At 43.0% G+C, this 18,591-nt stretch overlaps 1 protein-coding gene and 1 pseudogene across 1 annotated transcript; one reads left to right on the top strand and one right to left on the bottom strand.

The window, feature by feature from the left end:
* Positions 1 to 1,616: 1,616 nt before the first annotated feature.
* Positions 1,617 to 4,809, bottom strand: LOC148425171 (uncharacterized; annotated as a pseudogene).
* A 1,890-nt stretch (positions 4,810 to 6,699) lies between these two features.
* On the top strand, positions 6,700 to 9,510 carry LOC148425170 (uncharacterized). The gene is made up of 2 exons (XM_088413400.1): positions 6,700 to 7,110; positions 7,664 to 9,510. The coding sequence occupies exons 1-2, from the start codon at positions 6,990 to 6,992 to the stop codon at positions 8,752 to 8,754; spliced, it is 1,212 nt and encodes a 403-aa protein (XP_088269526.1). The 5' UTR covers positions 6,700 to 6,989; the 3' UTR covers positions 8,755 to 9,510.
* Positions 9,511 to 18,591: the final 9,081 nt, after the last annotated feature.

Here is an 18,591-nt window from a genome sequence, read left to right as displayed (position 1 = left end):
TTAAATACTTTTTTTTTATTAGTTAAACGTGTCAATTAAATACATTTTGAGTTAATTGGATTCAAACTCATTAGGTCAAAATTTCATACTTGTAGCTACTTGTGTAGGTGTAATGATAAGGCTTTCCATCCATCCATCCACCCACACACACATCCATCCATCCATCCATCCATCCATCCATCCATCTATCTATCTATCTATCTATCTATCTATCTATCTATCTATCTATCTATCTATCTATCTATCTATCTATCTATCTATCTATCTATCTATCTATCTATCTATCTATCTGTCTATCTGTCTATCTATCTCCCTCCCTCCCTCCCTCCGGCATGAAGAGCAGGGTAACTAATCAAGCCTATCAAACGTTGACTGGTGAGGTTGACAGATAAAATGGATTAATGAAACGCAGTTGCGCCAATTGGCGGCGGATTCATGAATGAATAGTATCTTTCAAACTCATTCGTCAAAGTTAGTAGGCTTTGCCAAAGCCTGTTAAATTCAACTATTGTCCAATCCATTGGTTTGGCGTGAAGTGGTTGGAATTATGGCCGCTTCGATGTCGGAGAACCTTCGTGAGCTTTCCAGCTGGTGAGCTTGAGATATTTTAGACCTTTTGGAGTACAGTATGTGAAAGCGGGTTAGGGTTATATAAAACGAATTCCGCAACACATAACAGTGAAATAATTTATAAATAATCAAGAAATCAAGACAAAAATTCATACAGAACATAAAGTAAATGTTCCGTAAGCAACACAACACAAAACTTCAACATGTCCGCATAACGAAATAAAGTTAAAGAAAATAAAACACAAAACAATGTATGCAAACTCAAAATTAATATGATTAATTAATATTATTATTATTAATATTATTAATTAATATGACTTACACATGTAAATGAATGAAAATACTGTCTCTACTTTACTAAATAATGTTACAAACAATTGTGACTGATAATGCCCTGATATGCTTAGATATGAACCACGTTTTCCCCATACTTTTCCCCATACAATCAATTTATCAATCACTTTCATGTCTTGTATTTCATAAATATCCTGAGAAATATCAATATTAATACTATTAATATTCATTTGGGCAACAGTGTTTCACATATTTTGGTACTATGATATAACAATGTATCTTATTTTACCTTTTTTTTAAATTGTTGTTTCATCTTATTTTATACTGTAAAAGCTATACATTTAACAGTTAGCTTAAAAAAAGCAGTTGTTCGCATGCTGTTTTTGTGGAAAAAGGCATGCTCCTTACAAATCAAAACTTAATAAATACATTTTAAAAATAGTGTGTTATTATTCTGTCTGGCAAAGATAACCCACATAGTTTGATGATTCTTTGGACTTGTACAGATTGAAGCAGAATTACTTTTATTGAATCAAATCAAATCGTTTTGAATTGAAAATCGTTGCGAATCGAATCGGAGACCCCAATATCGGAATCATGACACACGGTTTTACTTTAAAAAGTAAAACCCACGAAGTACCACCCCCACTTTTTAAATTATTAGTTTTCATGTTTCATCAAGTCTTCATGCTATACATATAAAGGGTTCTCACTGACATCACATTATGGGGCGTAACCTGGATGCGCCGCCATTATGGGACTCGACAAACGGAGTGCAATGCCATCATGTGTATCTTGGACAGATTAAACAAAATGATCAATGTCGAGACAAAAGAAAACACCTTAGCAAAGCCTGTCGCCGATGGGAAGGCATACATTGAAGGACTCAGAACACAAGAGAAGGCCCGGTATGTGGAAAAATTACAGTTTATCGGCGGTATCGATTCATGTGAGTTGGCTGACTTAACTACTTGTTTTTTCACCAAGCCCATACACAGCCGAAGTTCTTAAATCCTACAAAGGTTTGGAGGCTTACAACCAGATGGCGTGTAGATAGGTGAGGGAGACGCAACATTTTCAGAAGAATCAGAACAACATAACTCATATATGCGACATGTGGTAGCTTGATAATAATAATTTTGCCTGATGGAATAATTGTATATAAGTATACATGTTATCATATAAAAACACATTGCTTGCTCACCTCTTAACCCACTCACGCTCATATACACACTCACACTACAGACATAAACAATTCCTTATATGGTACTATTTTGAAACTTGTAACCACCTTCTTTGTAATCTTTGTAATGAAACGAGGAGAGCCCTAGAACACCGGAAGACCCTGGTGCTCTCTCTCTCTTTAGCAAAAGATCGTGTTTGACAGAGTTTTGGCTTTTCTCCAGTCCCTCATTATTGATAACTCTGACAATGTCAGTTTTATTTTTGTCATACCAAAGTCCCTTACATTAAAATAAGCAAACAGTCAGAAAAACACCACAAGCAATAAACATTTTTACAAGTTACTATCAAAACGTCATCATTGCATTACAAACTTTGTTATTAGTGTCTTGCAATCAATATTTTCTTAATTGAAAAAAAAATGAGCGGAATTTGGAACAAATTCGGAAGTTGTCCGGATTTTCTCCTCTTAGATCCTGGTTGAGCTTTGCCAACCACAGATGTCTCATTTCCACCGATAATTTCTGGCATTCCTCTACTTGATTTTTGATCACTTTTGGAAGCCTGTAATAGTCTAAATGTTTTTCTCGGTCTGTTCGATTTGTGCAACCCGAAACACGGCAATAAATGACGATTTTTCCTAACAATATTGCAAATATACGTAGTGCCGATGCAGTGTAATGTACCGAGTACCTCCAAGATGGCGGCTTCCGGGTTTATGACGCGGTTGATGACGCGCTGTGAAAACTTTCTACTAATTAAGACAAATATTACTGCAGTGTACATATTTACTTAAATCTTAAATGATTAAACCTTATACACTATAAAGTAAGTGAGTAGTTCCCCCTTTCCTTTGAAGTCTCATGCAGCTGCGGTCATATTAGCAGTGGCCCGGGCATTGATTTAGATATATATTTATATTTTTATATTTTTATATATTATATATATATATATATATATATATATATATATATATATATATATATATATATATATATATATATATATATATATATATATCCCCTCCATGAGCCGCCACATTAATGCATGTTCCAGTGATCCTCGCAGCTAATTTGTCGGGGGCTTTTTTTGGGTCACCCATGGCAAACGGGTCCTAGGTGAGGTTCCAGACTAAACATGGCTCACAAGACCCCATATTATGAAAAAAATAAATGCGTGTACGTTTTCCTCGCCCCCTCTGGAGCCAGGCCTGGAGGTGGGGCTCGTTGGCGAACACCTGCTGCACCCATGGGGCCCGGCCGGGCTCAGCCCGAAGAGATGACGTGGGTCCCCCCTCACATGGGCTCACCACCTGTGGGAGGGGCCATAGGGGTAGGGTGCAAAGTGAAGTGGGTGGTGGCCAAATGCGAGGACCTTGGCGCACCGATCCCCGGCTACAGAAGCTAGCTCTTGGGACATGGAATGTCAACTCTCTGGCGGGGAAGGAGCCTGAGCTGTTGTGCTAGGCCGAGAAGTTCCGACTAAATATAGTCGGACTCGCCTCCACACACAGCCTGGGCTCTGGTACCAGTCCCCTCGGGAGGGGTTGGACTCTCTTCCACTCTGGAGTTGCCCGCGGTGAGAGGCGCAGAGTGTGGGCATTTTTGTTGCCCCCCAGCTCAGCGCCTGTACATTGGGGTTTCTGCTGGGGGACTTCAATGCTCACGTGGGCAATGACAGTGAAACCTGGAGGGGCGTGATTGGGAGGAACGGCCCCCTCGATCTGAACCCGAGTGGTGCTTTGTTATGGGACTTCTGTGCTCGTCATGACTTGTCCATAACGAACACCATTGTCCAAACATAGGGCTGTCCATATGTGCACTTGGCACCAGGACATCGTAGGCCGGGGTTCGATAATCAACTTTGTGGTTGTTCCATCGGATTCGCGGCCGCCTGTTTTGGACACTCGGGTGAAGAGAGGGGCAAAGCTGTCAACTGATCACCACCTGGTGGTGAGTTGGCTCCGATGGTGGGGAGGATGCCGGCCAGACCTGGCAGACCCAAATGTATCGTGAGGGTCTGCTGGAAACGTCTGGCAGAGTCCCCTGTCAGAAGGAGTTTTAACTCCCGCCTCCGGCAGAATTTCTCCCACGTCCCAGGGGCGGCGGGAGACAATGAGTCAGCGATGACCATGTTTCATGCCTCCATTGTCGAGGCAGCTGATCGAAGTTGTGGCCGTAAGGTGGTCGGTGCCTGTCGTGGCGGCAATCCCCGAACCCGCTGGTGGACACCAGCAGTAAGGGATGCCGTCAAGCTGAAGAAGGAGTCCTATCGGGCTTTTTTGGCCTGTGGGACTCCAGAGGCAGCTGACAGGTACCGGCTGGCCAAGTGGAGTGCGGCTTCGGCGGTCGCCAAGGCAAAAACTCGGGTGTGGGAGGAATTTGCTGAGGCCATGGAAAGCGACTTCGAAGCGATGGCTTTGAAGAAATTCTGGTCCACTATCCAGCGTCTCAGAAGGGGGAAGCAGTGCACCATTGACACTGTGTACAGTAGAGAAGGGGCATTGCTGACCACAACTCGGGACAGTGTGAACCAGTGGGCAGAATACTTTGAAGACCTCCTCAGCCCCACTGACACGTCTTCCTCTGAGGAAGCAGAGTCTTCAGGCACCGAGGTGTGCTCTCCCATCTCTGGGGCTGAAGTCACTGAGGTGGTCAAAAAAATCCTTGGTGGCAAGGCCCCGGGGGTGGATGAGATCCGCCCGGAGTTCGTGAAGGCTCTGGATGCTGTAGGGCTGTCTTGGCTGACACGCCTCTACAACATCGCGTGGACATCGAGGAGAGTTCCCCTGTATTGGCAGACTGGAGTGGTGGTCCCCCTTTATAAGAAGGGAGACTGGAGGGTGTGTTTGAAGTACAGAGGAATCACACTCCTCAGCCTCCCCGGTAAGGTCTTTTCAGGGGTGCTGGAGAGGAGGATCTGTCAAGAAGTCGAGGGTCAGATTCAGGAGGAGCAATGCGTTTTTTCTCCTAGCCGTGGAACAGTGGACCAGCTCTACACCCTCGGCAGGTTCTTCAAGGGTGCATGGGAGTTCGCCCAACCAGTCTACTTGTGCTTTGGTGACTTGGAGAAGGCGTTCGACCGTGTCCCTCGGATATCTCTGTGGGGTTTGCTTCGGGAGTATGGGGTACCGGATGCCCTGATACGGGCTGTTTGGTCCCTGTACGACCGATGTCAGAGCCTGGTCCCCATTTCCGGCAGTAAGTCGAATTCGTTTCCAGTGAGCGTTGGACCTCCGCCAAGGCTGCCCTTTGTCACCAATTCTGTTCATTACCTATATGGACAGAATTTCTAGGCGCAGCCGAAGCATTGAGGGGGTCCGGTTTGGGAGCCTCAGCATTCCATCTTTGCTTTTTGCGGATGATGTGGTGCTGTTGGCTTCTTCAGGCCGTGACCACCAACACTCACTGGAGCCGTTCGCAGCCGAGTGTGAAGCGGCTGGGATGAAGATCAGCACCTCCAAATCTGAGACCATGGTCCTCAGTCGGAAAAGGGTGGAATGCTCTCTACGGGTCAGGGTAGAGGTCCTGCCCCAAGTGGAGGAGTTTAAGTATTTCAAGATCTTGTTCATGAGTGAGGGTAGGATGGAACGTGGGATCGACAGACGGATCTGTGCGGCGTCTGCTGTCATGCGGGCTCTGCATTGGTCTGTCGTGGTGAAGAGAGAGCTGGGCCGAAGTGTGAAGCTCTCTGTTTACCACCTGATCTACGTTCCTGCCCTCACCTATGGCCACGAGCTGTGGGTCATAACCGAAAAAGAAGGATCCCGGATACAAGCGGCCGAAATGAGTTTCCTCCGCAGGGTGTCCGGGCTCTCCCTTAGAGATAGGGTGAGAAGCTCAGTCATCCGGGAGGGGCTCAGCGTCGAGCCGCTGCTCCTCCGCGTTGAGAGGAGCCAGCTGAGGTGGTTCGGGCATCTGGTTAGGATGCCCTCCGGACGACTCCCTTGTGAGGCATTTTGGGCATGTTCCACTGGAAGGAGGCCCAAGGGGGTCGCAGGACACGCTGGAGGGACTATGTCTCTCGGCTGGCCTGGGAGCGCCTGGGGATCCTTCTGGGAGAGCTGGTTGAAGTGGCCAGGGAGAGGGAGGTCTGGGCTTCCTTGCACAGGCTGCTAAAATGAGCTCTCCCTTAGAGATAGGGAGAGAAGCTCAGTCATCCGGGAGGGGCTCAGCGTCGAGCCGCTGCTCCTCCGCGTTGAGAGGAGCCAGCTGAGGTGGTCCGGGCATCTGGTTAGGATGCCCTCCGGACGCCTCCCTGGTGAGGCGTTTTGGGCATGTCCCACTGGAAGGAGGCCCAAAGGGGTCGCAGGACACGCTGGAGGGACTATGTCTCTCGGCTGGCCTGGGGCTCCTTCTGGGAGAGCTGGATGAAGTGGCCAGGGAGAGGGAGGTCTGGGCTTCCTTGCACAGGCTGCTGCCCCGCGACCCGACACAGAAAAATGCAACTGAAGATATTGCAAACTAACTTGAACTGTATTGTGATACGTATGATTAAATTTAAAAAATACTGTTGATCATTATGAGCACATTCGTTTGCAAGTTTTTGAATTTTACAATCATTTAATTCATTATTTTTTAAATGAAAAACGGTCCAAATCTTACACGCTGTCCCTTTAAATATTGCTTGTCGGTGACATGAAATTTGTCCAAGTGCAGTTGCCGTACTAGATTTTTATTTGGCCGAGCTTTTCTCCTTTTGGCGTCTTTTTGTCTTTTTACGAATCCACGCACGTTAAAGGACATTTTAGTCCGGGATTCCAACTGAAAAACTCGAAACATTGTCAAATATATTTTTTACGTCTTTGTGTTTGCTTCGTTGTCTCAGTCTCAAGCTTTTCTGCTTGGCTTGGCTTAGCTTTCTAACTGCTAACAAAGCAGGCACGTTTGTTGGCTCAGCAGACATCAAGTGCGAGCGCAAAGTGTGGCGAACGTCGAGTGAAAATGTGCGAGAGAAGCAAACTGAAGTCGGAAGAGGAGCTTCATGGAGGCGGAGAGGAGAAGAAGCAACAAGAAGGTGGCCTAGTGCTCCGCAAAGCGCCTCCACGTGTACTCAACACGTCAGGTTCGTCTTCTGCTTCAAGTCTTATTCCTCAAGCTTCCCGCGGTGTGTGTTTTTTGCGCTATCTTAATTTATGATTTCGTTATTGACGTGCATTTTGTCTCGCTTGGCTCTTCTTAGCCTTACCTTTGCTGCCCTCTGTCCCGTGCAGTCTCCCCTCTCGACAATTATTGTAGCCTCTTGCAATATTTTTATACCTTTTAGACCGCCGATTATGAAACAGTGAAGGATAGTGTGTTTGTTGATCTTGTCCATAGAGGACGTGGAGGATTTTTGACAACAGGGATCCTCCCTATTGGTTTTGGCTTCGCAAAGTTAGCCAGGTGAGCGTGGCCAGAAAAACGCTTGCCATCATGGCGTCTTGCGTCGGAGAAGTTTTTGCTAATTCGGCTAATTGAAGCCCATTCAGAGTCTAATGCCACATCTGCATTTGGACTCCCTTGAAGGACAATAAGTTCTCGAGATATGACAATCTCTTCTCTCCCTTCTATCAGGTGGCATTAACGCTGTTGGTTGGCTGAATTTTCCAAAACCATATGTGTCTCGTGTCCCACAGATGTGAGTGAAGAATATGTAATCTCGAGGCAGGAGCCAGAGTGGCCTGATGTGAAGGAAGAGGAGTGGGAGCCCCCTGGTGGTAAAGAGGAGGAGCAGCTGGAGCACCCCAACATAAAAAAAGAGGAGCTGGCACCACAAGTGAAAGAGGAGGAAGATTTCACAGAGTTGCCAGTATCTGTTGTCTATGTATGTATGGAAGATGAGGACGGTCAATATGAAGACAAGAAAGGGGCGGAGCCTCCAAGCAGCAGCTCCAGTCAACACATGACAACAGATATTGATGGTGGAGGATCACAAGCAGATGGCTGGTTAGCTCCAATGTCAGATATTGATGACACAACTTCACATTCTGATGATGAGGATGAAGAGTGGGGAGGTGAGATGCAACGTCATGACATCAAACATTGGAAATGTTCTCAATGTGGAAAAACGCTCAGCCGCAAAAGCAGTTTGAAAAGACATATTGAGGGCCACACTGGTGAGAAACCTTTTACATGTCCTGTTTGTGGTAAAAAAAAATCTCTAAAAGAAGAATTAAGACGACATATGAAAAGCCACACTCATGTGAAACCTTGCGTCTGTTCTGTTTGTGGAAAAACATTTAGCTGCGAGTCCTATTTGAAAAGACATATGGCGGGCCACACTGGTGAGAAACCTTTTGCTTGTTCAGTTTGTGGTCAAAGATTTTCTCAAAAGGCCAACATGATGGCACACGTAAGAATCCACACTGGTGAGAAACCATTTGCCTGTTTAGTTTGTGGTCGAAGGTTTTCTCACAAGCCCAGCATGACAGCACACACAAAAATTCACACCGGTGAAAAACCTTTTGACTGTTCCAATTGTGGTCAAAGATTTTCTTATAAGAAATGCTTGGTGGAACACATGAGAAGCCACACTGGTGAAAAACCTTTTTCCTGTTCGCTTTGTGGTCAAAGTTTTTCTCGTAAAAATTGCTTGAGGCGACACACTAGAACCCACTCTGGTAAAAAACACTTTGCCTGTCCGACTTGTGGTCAGAACTTTTCCAGAAAAGATCACCTAAAAGTACATACAAGAATCCACACTGGTTCTGAGAAACCCTTTGCCTGATCGGATTGTTGTCAAACAATTTCTTGTAAAATGAGAATGATAGAACCCCCTCATTAACCCACACTGAGGGGAAACCTTTTGCACGTTCTGTTTGTGGTCAAAGACACTCTTCATTTCATTTTCAATGTTGAAGGACAATGAGAGGGATTGTAAATAGGCATGGGTGAGGATCAATCTCGATACCTGGCTATTATTAGTCAAGTAATCGGTACTTGCATTGGCGGCCGATACCAGTATCTGTTACCCCCTTGTGTGGGAAATAGATATTTCATTAGAAAATGGTCCTCGTTTTCATGCACTTTGAATGGAAAAAAAATCAGACAAATAGATCTTTCTTGGAAATGGCATTGTTTTGGGGGGAAATTCTAAATATCAAAAGTAGGAGACATATTGGTATTTGTATTCTTTTACTTTCTTGTATTTGTTATATTTTGTTTTCCAATTATACTGTACTGATTGCTCAGTTTATACAGCATTAAATCGTGTGTAAACAAACTTTTGTTAATCCGTATGACCTCTTGCTCCTTGTGTTCTTTGTGCGCTACAATAGAAATTTTTTTTTTTCAAAGCAATTCGTTTTTTTCTCGCACTGTAATGAAAACAAATGTCTTTCATTCTTGCTTCAAATGCTTTTACATATACTGTTGTGTTTTTGTGCTTGAAAATCTATATTTCTGAAGATGAACATCTTAATTTACATAAATACATCTTCATGATAATATTTATTAATAGTTCTGCTCTTATTTTTTCACATCTCGTCAATAAATTTAATTGTCATTGAAGATCTTTTTTGGTTTGCCTAGCTAGTATGTGTGTGCGCGTGTGTGCGTGCGTGTGTGTGTGTGTGTGACACCTGGACGTTAAAAATCTCTGCAGGCAACCCACTTGACAAACAACTGACCTAGTGTATACGAGGGGTATCAGGAGATTTAATAAATTAGGAATTATGACAGATCATGTTCATTTGTGAAATATAATGAACTTGTGTCAGATTTAATAAGCTGTTTTAAGGTAAATGTTTATAGTTAAATGTCAATTCGCCCGATGTAAGTCTGTGTAAATGGGACTTTTTGTAATAGAAAATGAGGATTCGTGGGAAAAGGATAAATATTTGGAATAAGAAAAATACATGCAGTCCTCTCATAAATATGTAGAAAATGAAATTGGAAGTAACAAAATAGAAAAACAATGATTTATCTGTTTAGTGAAGAAAGTGACAACACCGTCAGCGTCGATGTGCATCTTTTCAAAATGTCTCTCTTCTCTAATGAATTTTTGCACATGAAACAACACATGTTTGGTAGTCCTAAAAGCACACAGACCCGGTTTCCTACCGCAAGTCACAGTTTAGATTTTAGAATAAGGCCATAGCCATGTAATAATAATAATTATGTGGATGTAATATTAAAAATGACAAAGAAAGCCTCCAATGGAGTTTTACAAGATCTATTCAGCACTTAGCAAAGCAGCATTTTCAATGTGAAGGTAGTTCAACAAGATTGGACAAGACAGATAATCACTTATGTGTACAACAGATTCGGAAAGAATTGAATTGCATTTCAAACAATTCTTCCTACTTAGATGCCCCCCCCCCCCCCCAAAAAAAAAACAAAAAAAAAAAAACAAAAACATGAAGATCAAACATTGCAATGAGTATTTTAGCACAACTGAAAATTCTCAACACTTGCAGATGGGAGACTGCAAAATAAGTACTTGGAATACAAAATAGATCAAATACAAGAAGGTAGAACAGTGTCAAACCTGAGGCGAGAACAGGTTTAATCCATTCCACAAGATGATTTTGTAACATAAAATATAAAAATGAGCTGAGGTTTTTCAATAAACGAAAAACTTGAAATATTTCATGAGTAGTAGTAATGTTAATGTTTTATCATTAATAATGATGTTGTACTACAGTGGTACCTCTGCTTACGAACGTCTCTTGCAATGGAAAAATTCAGTTTACGAAACGCCTCGGCGGGAAAATATTGTCTCCAATAAAAAGAGAAAAATTCGGTCCTAGGAAAATGTGGTCCTCTGACGACATCACTTGCATCTTCTTCCTCGTCAGGTTACCAATGGCATATGATTAGGATGTTTTCATGTCCAGGAAAAATTGGGGCTTCAATGGGTCAACTGCCAAAAACCTTTCATCAAAACCTGCTTGAATCAGGCAACCCTGTCTTGTGATGACGTCGTTGCTTCAGTCTGGTGGACTTGTTTCATACACAGTCACAATCACTTTTCACTTTCATGTCTCTCAAGCCGGCTATCATACCACAACAGATATGCCAAAATATTACTAGGTCATTAAGACGCAAAGGACTGGCACCTTTTCATGTCTTGACATTCTAGAATTTCTAGGTCTTTTTATTCTAGGTATCACATTAAGATGCACAGGACTGGAACCTTTTCTTGTCTTAATCTTCTGGAACTTCTAGGTCTTCTTATTCTAGGTATCACTTATTAAGATGCACAGGAATGGAACCTTTTCTTGTCTTAATTTTCTAGAACTTGTAGGTCTTCTTATTCTAGCGCAAGCCTCTTGCTCTGCTTTCTATTTTGTCATTTGGGCCTCAGATAGGGTTTTCAACCTCCCTTTTACTAATCAACTTGCATAGGACTGGAACCTTTTCTTATCTTATTCTTCTAGAACTTCTAGGTCTTCTTATTCTAAGTATCAATAGCGCAAGCCTCTGGCTCTGCTTTCTATTTTGTCATTTGGGCCTCAGGTAGGGCTTTCAACCTCCCTTTTACTTATTAACATGCATAAGACTGGAACCTTTTCTTGTCTTAATCTTCTAGATCTTCAAGAACTTCTAGGTCTTCTTATTTTAGGTGTCAATAGCACAAGCCTCCTGCTCCGCTTTTATCATGTGGGCCTTGGGCAGGGCTTTCAACCTCCCTTTTACTTTTTGGGCCATGGGCAGGGCTTTCCTCCCTTCTACTTCAACATGCACGATAAGAAAAAAACAATATTCACCTTTCATGTCTTCTCCCCATCTCAATTTCTATTGCTGGTTACGGATACCGTCAATCAACGATCCCAGGGAAGACGCTGGCGCAACCGACCACAGGAAAGCAGACTTCTTCTACAGACCCAGTCTGGCTGTGCGCACAGTCTTCAGTCGCCGTCAGCGTCACCCCCACGACCGCAGATTTGCTGGCATCTGGCTCAAAGGACCAAGTTATGTCAGAGTGATCAATAATAAGAGACTTGAGAAAAGCCAAGACTCTGAGTCCAAAATTATCTTTTGCAAAAGAGGGAGGGAGCACCAAGGTCTTCTGGTGTTCTCGGGCTCTCCTCCTCGTTTTATTGCAAAGATTACAAAGAAGACGGTGACAAGTTTCACAGTAATACCATATAAGGAATTGTTTATGTCAGTGTGTGTGTGTGTGTGTGTGTGTGTGTGTGTGTGTGTGTGTGTGTGTAAATGGACTTTCACTTATATAGCACTTTTCTACCTTGGGTACTCAAAGGTACTTTACACTAACTAGTCCTTTACCTACTGATAACTCAGCATCAGGAGCAACTGGGGTTCAGTGTCTTGCTCAAAGACACTTGGACATGGTCTTGATCACAGGTGTCAAACACAAGGCACGGGGGGGCAGATCCGGCCCTCCACATCATTTTTTGTGGCCCGCGAAATGCTGATTTGACTAAAACAGCAAATTGGCAAGTTGTCTTTAACTTTTAAAAATCTGAGGAGAAAATACAAGCATTTTTTAATTCACAATCAGTTTTTGCTGGCCCCTGATTTCAAAACTTGCTGCGTGTTTTACAAAAGCATTAAAAAATATTTGACTTCACAGTCATCCGGCCCTCTGACAGAAACTAGAACTACAATGTGGCCCAAAATAAAAATGAGTTTGATGGTCATGGGAACGAACCCACAGCCTCTCAGCTGGGAGACTACCGCTCTACCACCAAGCCATGCTGCCCCCGGTGTGCAAGCAATGTGTTTTTATATGATAACATATATATATATATATATATATATATATATATATATATATATATATATATATATATATATATATATATATATATATATATATATATTGTGGCGGACACTAGGACCATGTCTCTCACCCAGTAGGCATGTCGCTATGATCCTTTGATGCTTTGAACCTGTTGGCTTTGTCTTTGCTGTTTTGGACTTTGTTGTATCAGTTTTGTGATGGCATGCGAAGAGTAAAGATCTCCACTAGCACAGCAACGTGTGGTTTCTTCGCCTCGCCACATTGGTGACCCCGACGTTAGAATGGGTGACCCCGGATGGGTCATCTTGCCATATTATTATCCCAGACGTTAGAAAGTTTAGTCAGGCTGTTGGAGATGTAGTCTCGCCACATGGGTGACCCCGGACGTCAGAATGTTTCAGCGAGGAATCACCGCAGACGTCCCACATCGTGACATTCCTCCACCAGCCTACTATACGTCAGTCCCTTGGCGCACCAGGGATCGAGCCAGCCAGCAACAGGCTGGTACGGGCGCTGGTGAGAACGGCTGTGCAGTCCAATTTCGGAGTCCCTGGCCGTCGACCGGGATCTTCCAGCCGGGCGGCCTCATCTACTACTGATGTCCGTTCGGCCTCAGTAGTAGGCCTCCAGCCACCATCATTCAGCCGCCCCTCCGATTCACCATGCCCGCAGGTATGGTCCGAGTATGCATCGGAGCGGGTCAGCTGGTGTTGGTGCCGCAGCAGGTTCATGCCCAGGCACAGACTGGGACGCAGCCGTGACCGGCCGTCCCTCGGAAGCCACTGTGCCTGCCAGCATGCGGGTCAGCACTGCCACTCCGGCTCCTGCGGAACTTCAGAACATCCCTTTGCCAACGCTACCTCATGGTTTTCACGCTGAGCGTCTCACCCTTACTCCCGTCGCACCTGGGGCCCTGGTGTCACATACACCGCCCAGGACCGGACTGAGTCTCAGGGTGCCAGACTGGTGAATACCCTGTGGGGTTTTCCGTTATGCCTTTCTGGGTGTTCGGGGGGGAGCTGTGTGGCGGACACTAGGACCATGTCTCTCACCCAGTAGGCATGTCGCTATGATCCTTTGATGCTTTGAACCTGTTGGCTTTGTCTTTGCTGTTTTGGACTTTGTTGTATCAGTTTTGTGATGGCATGCGAAGAGTAAAGATCTCCACTAGCACAGCAACGTGTGGTTTCTTCGCCTCGCCACAATATATATATATATATATATATATATATATATATATATATATATATATATATATATATATATATATATATATATATATGTGTGTGTGTATGTGTGTATATGTGTATATTTGTGTGTAATATAGTACATACCGCATTACAGTAAAAAGTACTGCATTACAGTAATTACATTACTTTTGAATTTGTGATACATTACTCCCATGACTGGATACCACGTCAATTACCTTCAAGTAAATTTAGGTCAATGTTCTTATGACATAGGGCAGAGGTGTCAAACTCATTTTTGTCGTGGGCCATTTTGTAGCGAGAACTTCCTTCATTGGGCCAATAAGTTGAGGAAACCAAGTCGATTTTAAATTGTCTCATAGTATTATTACTGTACACAACAAATTGATGGCTTAGTTGTTTTCAAATCAGACGTAAAGCAGCCTATGTTTGTTCATTTATTGTTTACATTACTGTAACAGAACAAACCAAAAAAATCTCAACCTTATTTTTCAATTAGCAAGGGTCATGGAAACTTACATGATTTGCTTTGGCGAGCCACATAAAAGACGTGGCGGGCAGGATTTGGCCCCGGGCCTTGAGTTTGACACCAGTGACATAGAGCATCATGTCAATCAATATTATTTTTAATAAAGAATCGTTATATATTAAATAGGTGTGTTTGTTGGCAAAGAAGCAGAAGTAAATTAGCTCGTGTGTAATTTCGCTCGTCCGTGACATGTCCATATGCACTTGCCGTACAGCATTTCGTTTTGCTGAGCTTTTATTAACAGGTCTTATTTCTCCTTTTTACAATTCCACCCGTGTTAAACGATATTTTGGCACAGAATTCTAACTAAAACGCTCGAATAATTGCCATTGAGTTTCGCTACTTTATTGTAAACAAACCATTTTCCTTTGCGGTTCAAATCGTCTCGGTACTCGTAGAAGTTTGTTGGCCTTGTTTATAGTTTAGCTTAGCTTGCTAGCGGCTAAGAAAGTCGAGTAGTTTGTTGGCATAGAAGTCAGCAAAGTCCGAGAGCAAAGTGTGGCGAACGTGAAAATGTGCGAGGGAAAAAAAGTGAAGTTGGAAGAGGAGCTTTGTGGAGACCAAGAGGAGAAGGAGCGACAAGAAGCTGCTCGACCGCTTGTGTTCAACTCTGAAGGTTTGTCACGTGCTCACTCATCGACGAGTGGGGAGGAAACGAGGCCTCCTGTAGCATAATATTCAGTTCTACACACTGGATAAACTGTATTGATACTGTGATGGCTGTTAGCACTGCGTCACTTCAATGGGACAACTTACTTGAGTTGCACCCAATATTTGAGCAAACAATATTATTTGTGTTCGGATGTATTTTTTTTCTTGTTGTTAAAGATGAGCGTCTTACATTTTGTTGCTGGTTCGTGAGCCATCATCCTTTATGTCATCCGTGTGTACGCCAATTTTTCAAGCAATCTGTAATCGTTGGTCCGTTAGTCCGTTTGTGTCTTTTTACACAAACATTTTGGCCAGTGGACACACTAAAAAGTGTCACGTAATTTTGGGAACAAGTCAACTGTTGCACTATGTTTACCATTAATTGAGAAGATTAATTTTACTTTTTCCAGCTGCAGATGCAACTCTTAAGAATACTAATGGGGCTGGCCCCTATAATGGTTTCAACTCCTGTCTCCTGTTGATTCTCTGGTGAATCTTATACAAATGTCCACAGGAGTTTCCACTTCCTGGTGTTTTTCCTCAGCAAGCTCTTTTCCAGTATTTATACGATTATAGACATAAAAAAGTCAAGTAGTGGTAAAAAAATAAACAAAGAAACGAAGAGGGGAAAAGATGAATATAAGGCAGTGCAATGAAGGAAAAAGATGGTTGAAAACACTAAAAAACTCTGCAAAAATGATTTAGAACACCAAAATATTTACGCTGAGAACACCGCTTACACTCTAACCCCCCACACCCCCTCCCCTCCCCAAACAAATACGGTGGTCCCCCCAGTTTATGAGATTAATCCGTTCCGCGAATTTGCCATGTGGCGGGCAATCCAAACCCATGTTAATTAGCTCGTGTGTAAAACCTCAGGTAATGAGACATCAGCGCTTGCGCCAACGAGACCATAATGTAATACATTACAACCTGTGTATTGTATTTGTTAGTTTTTGATGCATTTGTATAATTTATGGATGTGCCGGCTTTGTCCACAAGTGCGACACGAGTGTTCTGGGCTGATGTTTACTGTGGTCTTGCACTTTTCCTCTTTACACGCTTCATCCACACTTTCCAACGACAGTACACACCGTTTAACTTACAAACATGAAATTGAAAATAGGAAAGGCTACCACTATGGGGCTATTATAAACTATTATAAACAAACTGCTGAACACTTACTTTTGAACCGTTGGCGTCCTTACCACATTAGCAAAACATAAAAGATGTGCTTTGCAAGACTTTAAACTAAACTTAGGTAAACATGCTACCTGCTCAAAATTATCCCAGAATGAATATTATTGCTCCTGTGGACTCTTAAACGATGCCTAGATCACTGGAAATGGAAAATACAAACGTACAAATAAAATGACTTCACCAGCACACCAGCACCATCTCAAGGCAAACAAAGGAATTGCATTCATACAATCAATTACGTACTACAAATAATATAATGAATTTAAAGGGTTATAAGCGTTTTTCATGGCCATTTTAGACCCCTAAATAATAAGTATACAAAAACAAAGCCACAACAAACTGATTTTACTTGACAAAGCGTGTGTTTTGTCCCTCAGACGTGAGTGAAGAATATGTTGGTCCTGAGCAGCAGGAGATAGAGTTGCCTGAGATGAAAGAGGAGGTGTCGGAGCCCCCTAGTGGCAAAAAAGAGGAGCAGATGCAGCACCCCAACATCACAAAAAAGGAGCAGCCACCACCACGCATCAAAGAGGAGGGAGATTTCACAGAGTTGCCACTCACTGCTGTCCATGTTAAAATAGAAGGAGAGAAGAAAAGGGCGGAGCCTCGAAACAGCAGCCCCAGTCAACATATGACAATAAGTATTGGTGGCGAGCAGGGTGGAGGGTCACAAGCAAACGGCTGGTTAGCTCCAATGTCAGATGGTGATGACACGTCACATTCTGATGATGAAGAGTGGGAAGGTGAGATGCCACCTCACACTAAGAGCAAAAGTTGGAAATGTTCTCCATGTGGAAAAACATTTCACTACAAGTCCCGTTTGAAAAGACATATGGTGGGTCACACTGGTGAGAAACCTTTTGCCTGCCCTTTTTGTTGTAAAAGATATTCTCAAAAAGAATACTTGAGACAACACAAAAAAACCCACACTGGTGAGAAACCTTTTGCTTGTTCTGTTTGTGGTCAAAGATTTTCCAGAAACGGAACCATGAGACGACACACACAAACCCACACTGGTGAGAAACCTTTTTGCCTGTTTGATTTCCAGTCAAAACTTTTCTAAAAAGGGTCAATGAAAAGTACATACAAGCACCTATGCTGGCGAGAAACCATTTACATGTTCAATTTCTGGTCAAAGGTTTTCTAATAAGAGAAACTTGAGAGTACACAGACAAACCCAAACTGGTGAGAAACCCTTTGCCTGTCCTTTTTGTGGTCAAAGATATTCTCAAAATGAATACTTGAGAGAACGCACAAAAACCCTCAATGGTGAGAAACCTTTTGCCTGTTATGTTTGTGGTCAAAGATTTGCTAGAAACAGAACCTTTAGACCAGCGGTCCCCAACTACTGGTCCGCGGACCGGTAAAATGAACACTTGAGAGAACGCGCAAAAACCCTCACTGGTGAGAAACCTTTTGCCTGTTATGTTTGTGGTCAAAGATTTGCTAGAAACAGAACCTTTAGACCAGCGGTTCCCAACCACTGGTCCGCAGACCGGTACCGATTCTGAGGATCAACTGGTATCGGGCTGCGTAGGCTGCACCCGATATGTTTTGGAAATTATTTAGTTTAACAATTCATACGTTGGCGCTTCATCTTTGTTTTTTTGGCGCCGCTCCTGCCCCCCAATCTAAATCTAAAAGCGTTGACTGGGCCGTGGCGATAAAAAGGTTGGAGGCCGCTGCTTTAGACGACACACAAACCCACACTGTTGAGGAACCTTTTGCCGGTTTGATGATTTATTTTCATTTATAGCTTTGTGACGAAAACAGGCAGAGGTAATCCAGGATAGTTCATTAGCAACCACCCCACTAGCTTAGAGCATGCGCAGTACTGCAGGAAGTATGTCTTTGTAAATATCATGCGGGTTTGCACTTCATACTGTACTGTAATTTCAGACATGGCACTACCACAGAAGGAAATTACGGTCATTTGCATTGCTCCGTATAAAATGGCCACAAAACGGAAGTTTGAAGACCAAGGCTCTTCACAAGGAGTTAAGAAAAGAAAAGCCCTAACTCTTGAAGACAGAATTAAAGTGATAAGGATGAAAGATGGTGGAAGCAAAGTGAAAGAGATCATGCAAGAAATTGATGTAAGTATGAATATAAATGCTGATTGTAGATTTGGCAATTTCTTTTTTTTTTTTTTTTTTTTTTTTCAATGTGGGCGTGTGTTATGGTTTTGTTTTTAACTCTTTCAGTGCCGGTGACAAGAATTCTTATCACCTTTATTTATTTATTTTTTTTTAATGAATGGCTAGA

This window comes from Hippichthys cyanospilos, chromosome 4 (assembly GCF_059441005.1).
Source record: "Hippichthys cyanospilos isolate Australia breed blue-spotted pipefish chromosome 4, RoL_Hcya_1.0, whole genome shotgun sequence".
NCBI classification, from domain to species: Eukaryota; Metazoa; Chordata; class Actinopteri; order Syngnathiformes; family Syngnathidae; genus Hippichthys; species Hippichthys cyanospilos.
The sequence above is the reverse complement of the archived record's forward strand: the minus strand, read 5'-3'. Positions and strand labels throughout refer to the sequence as shown.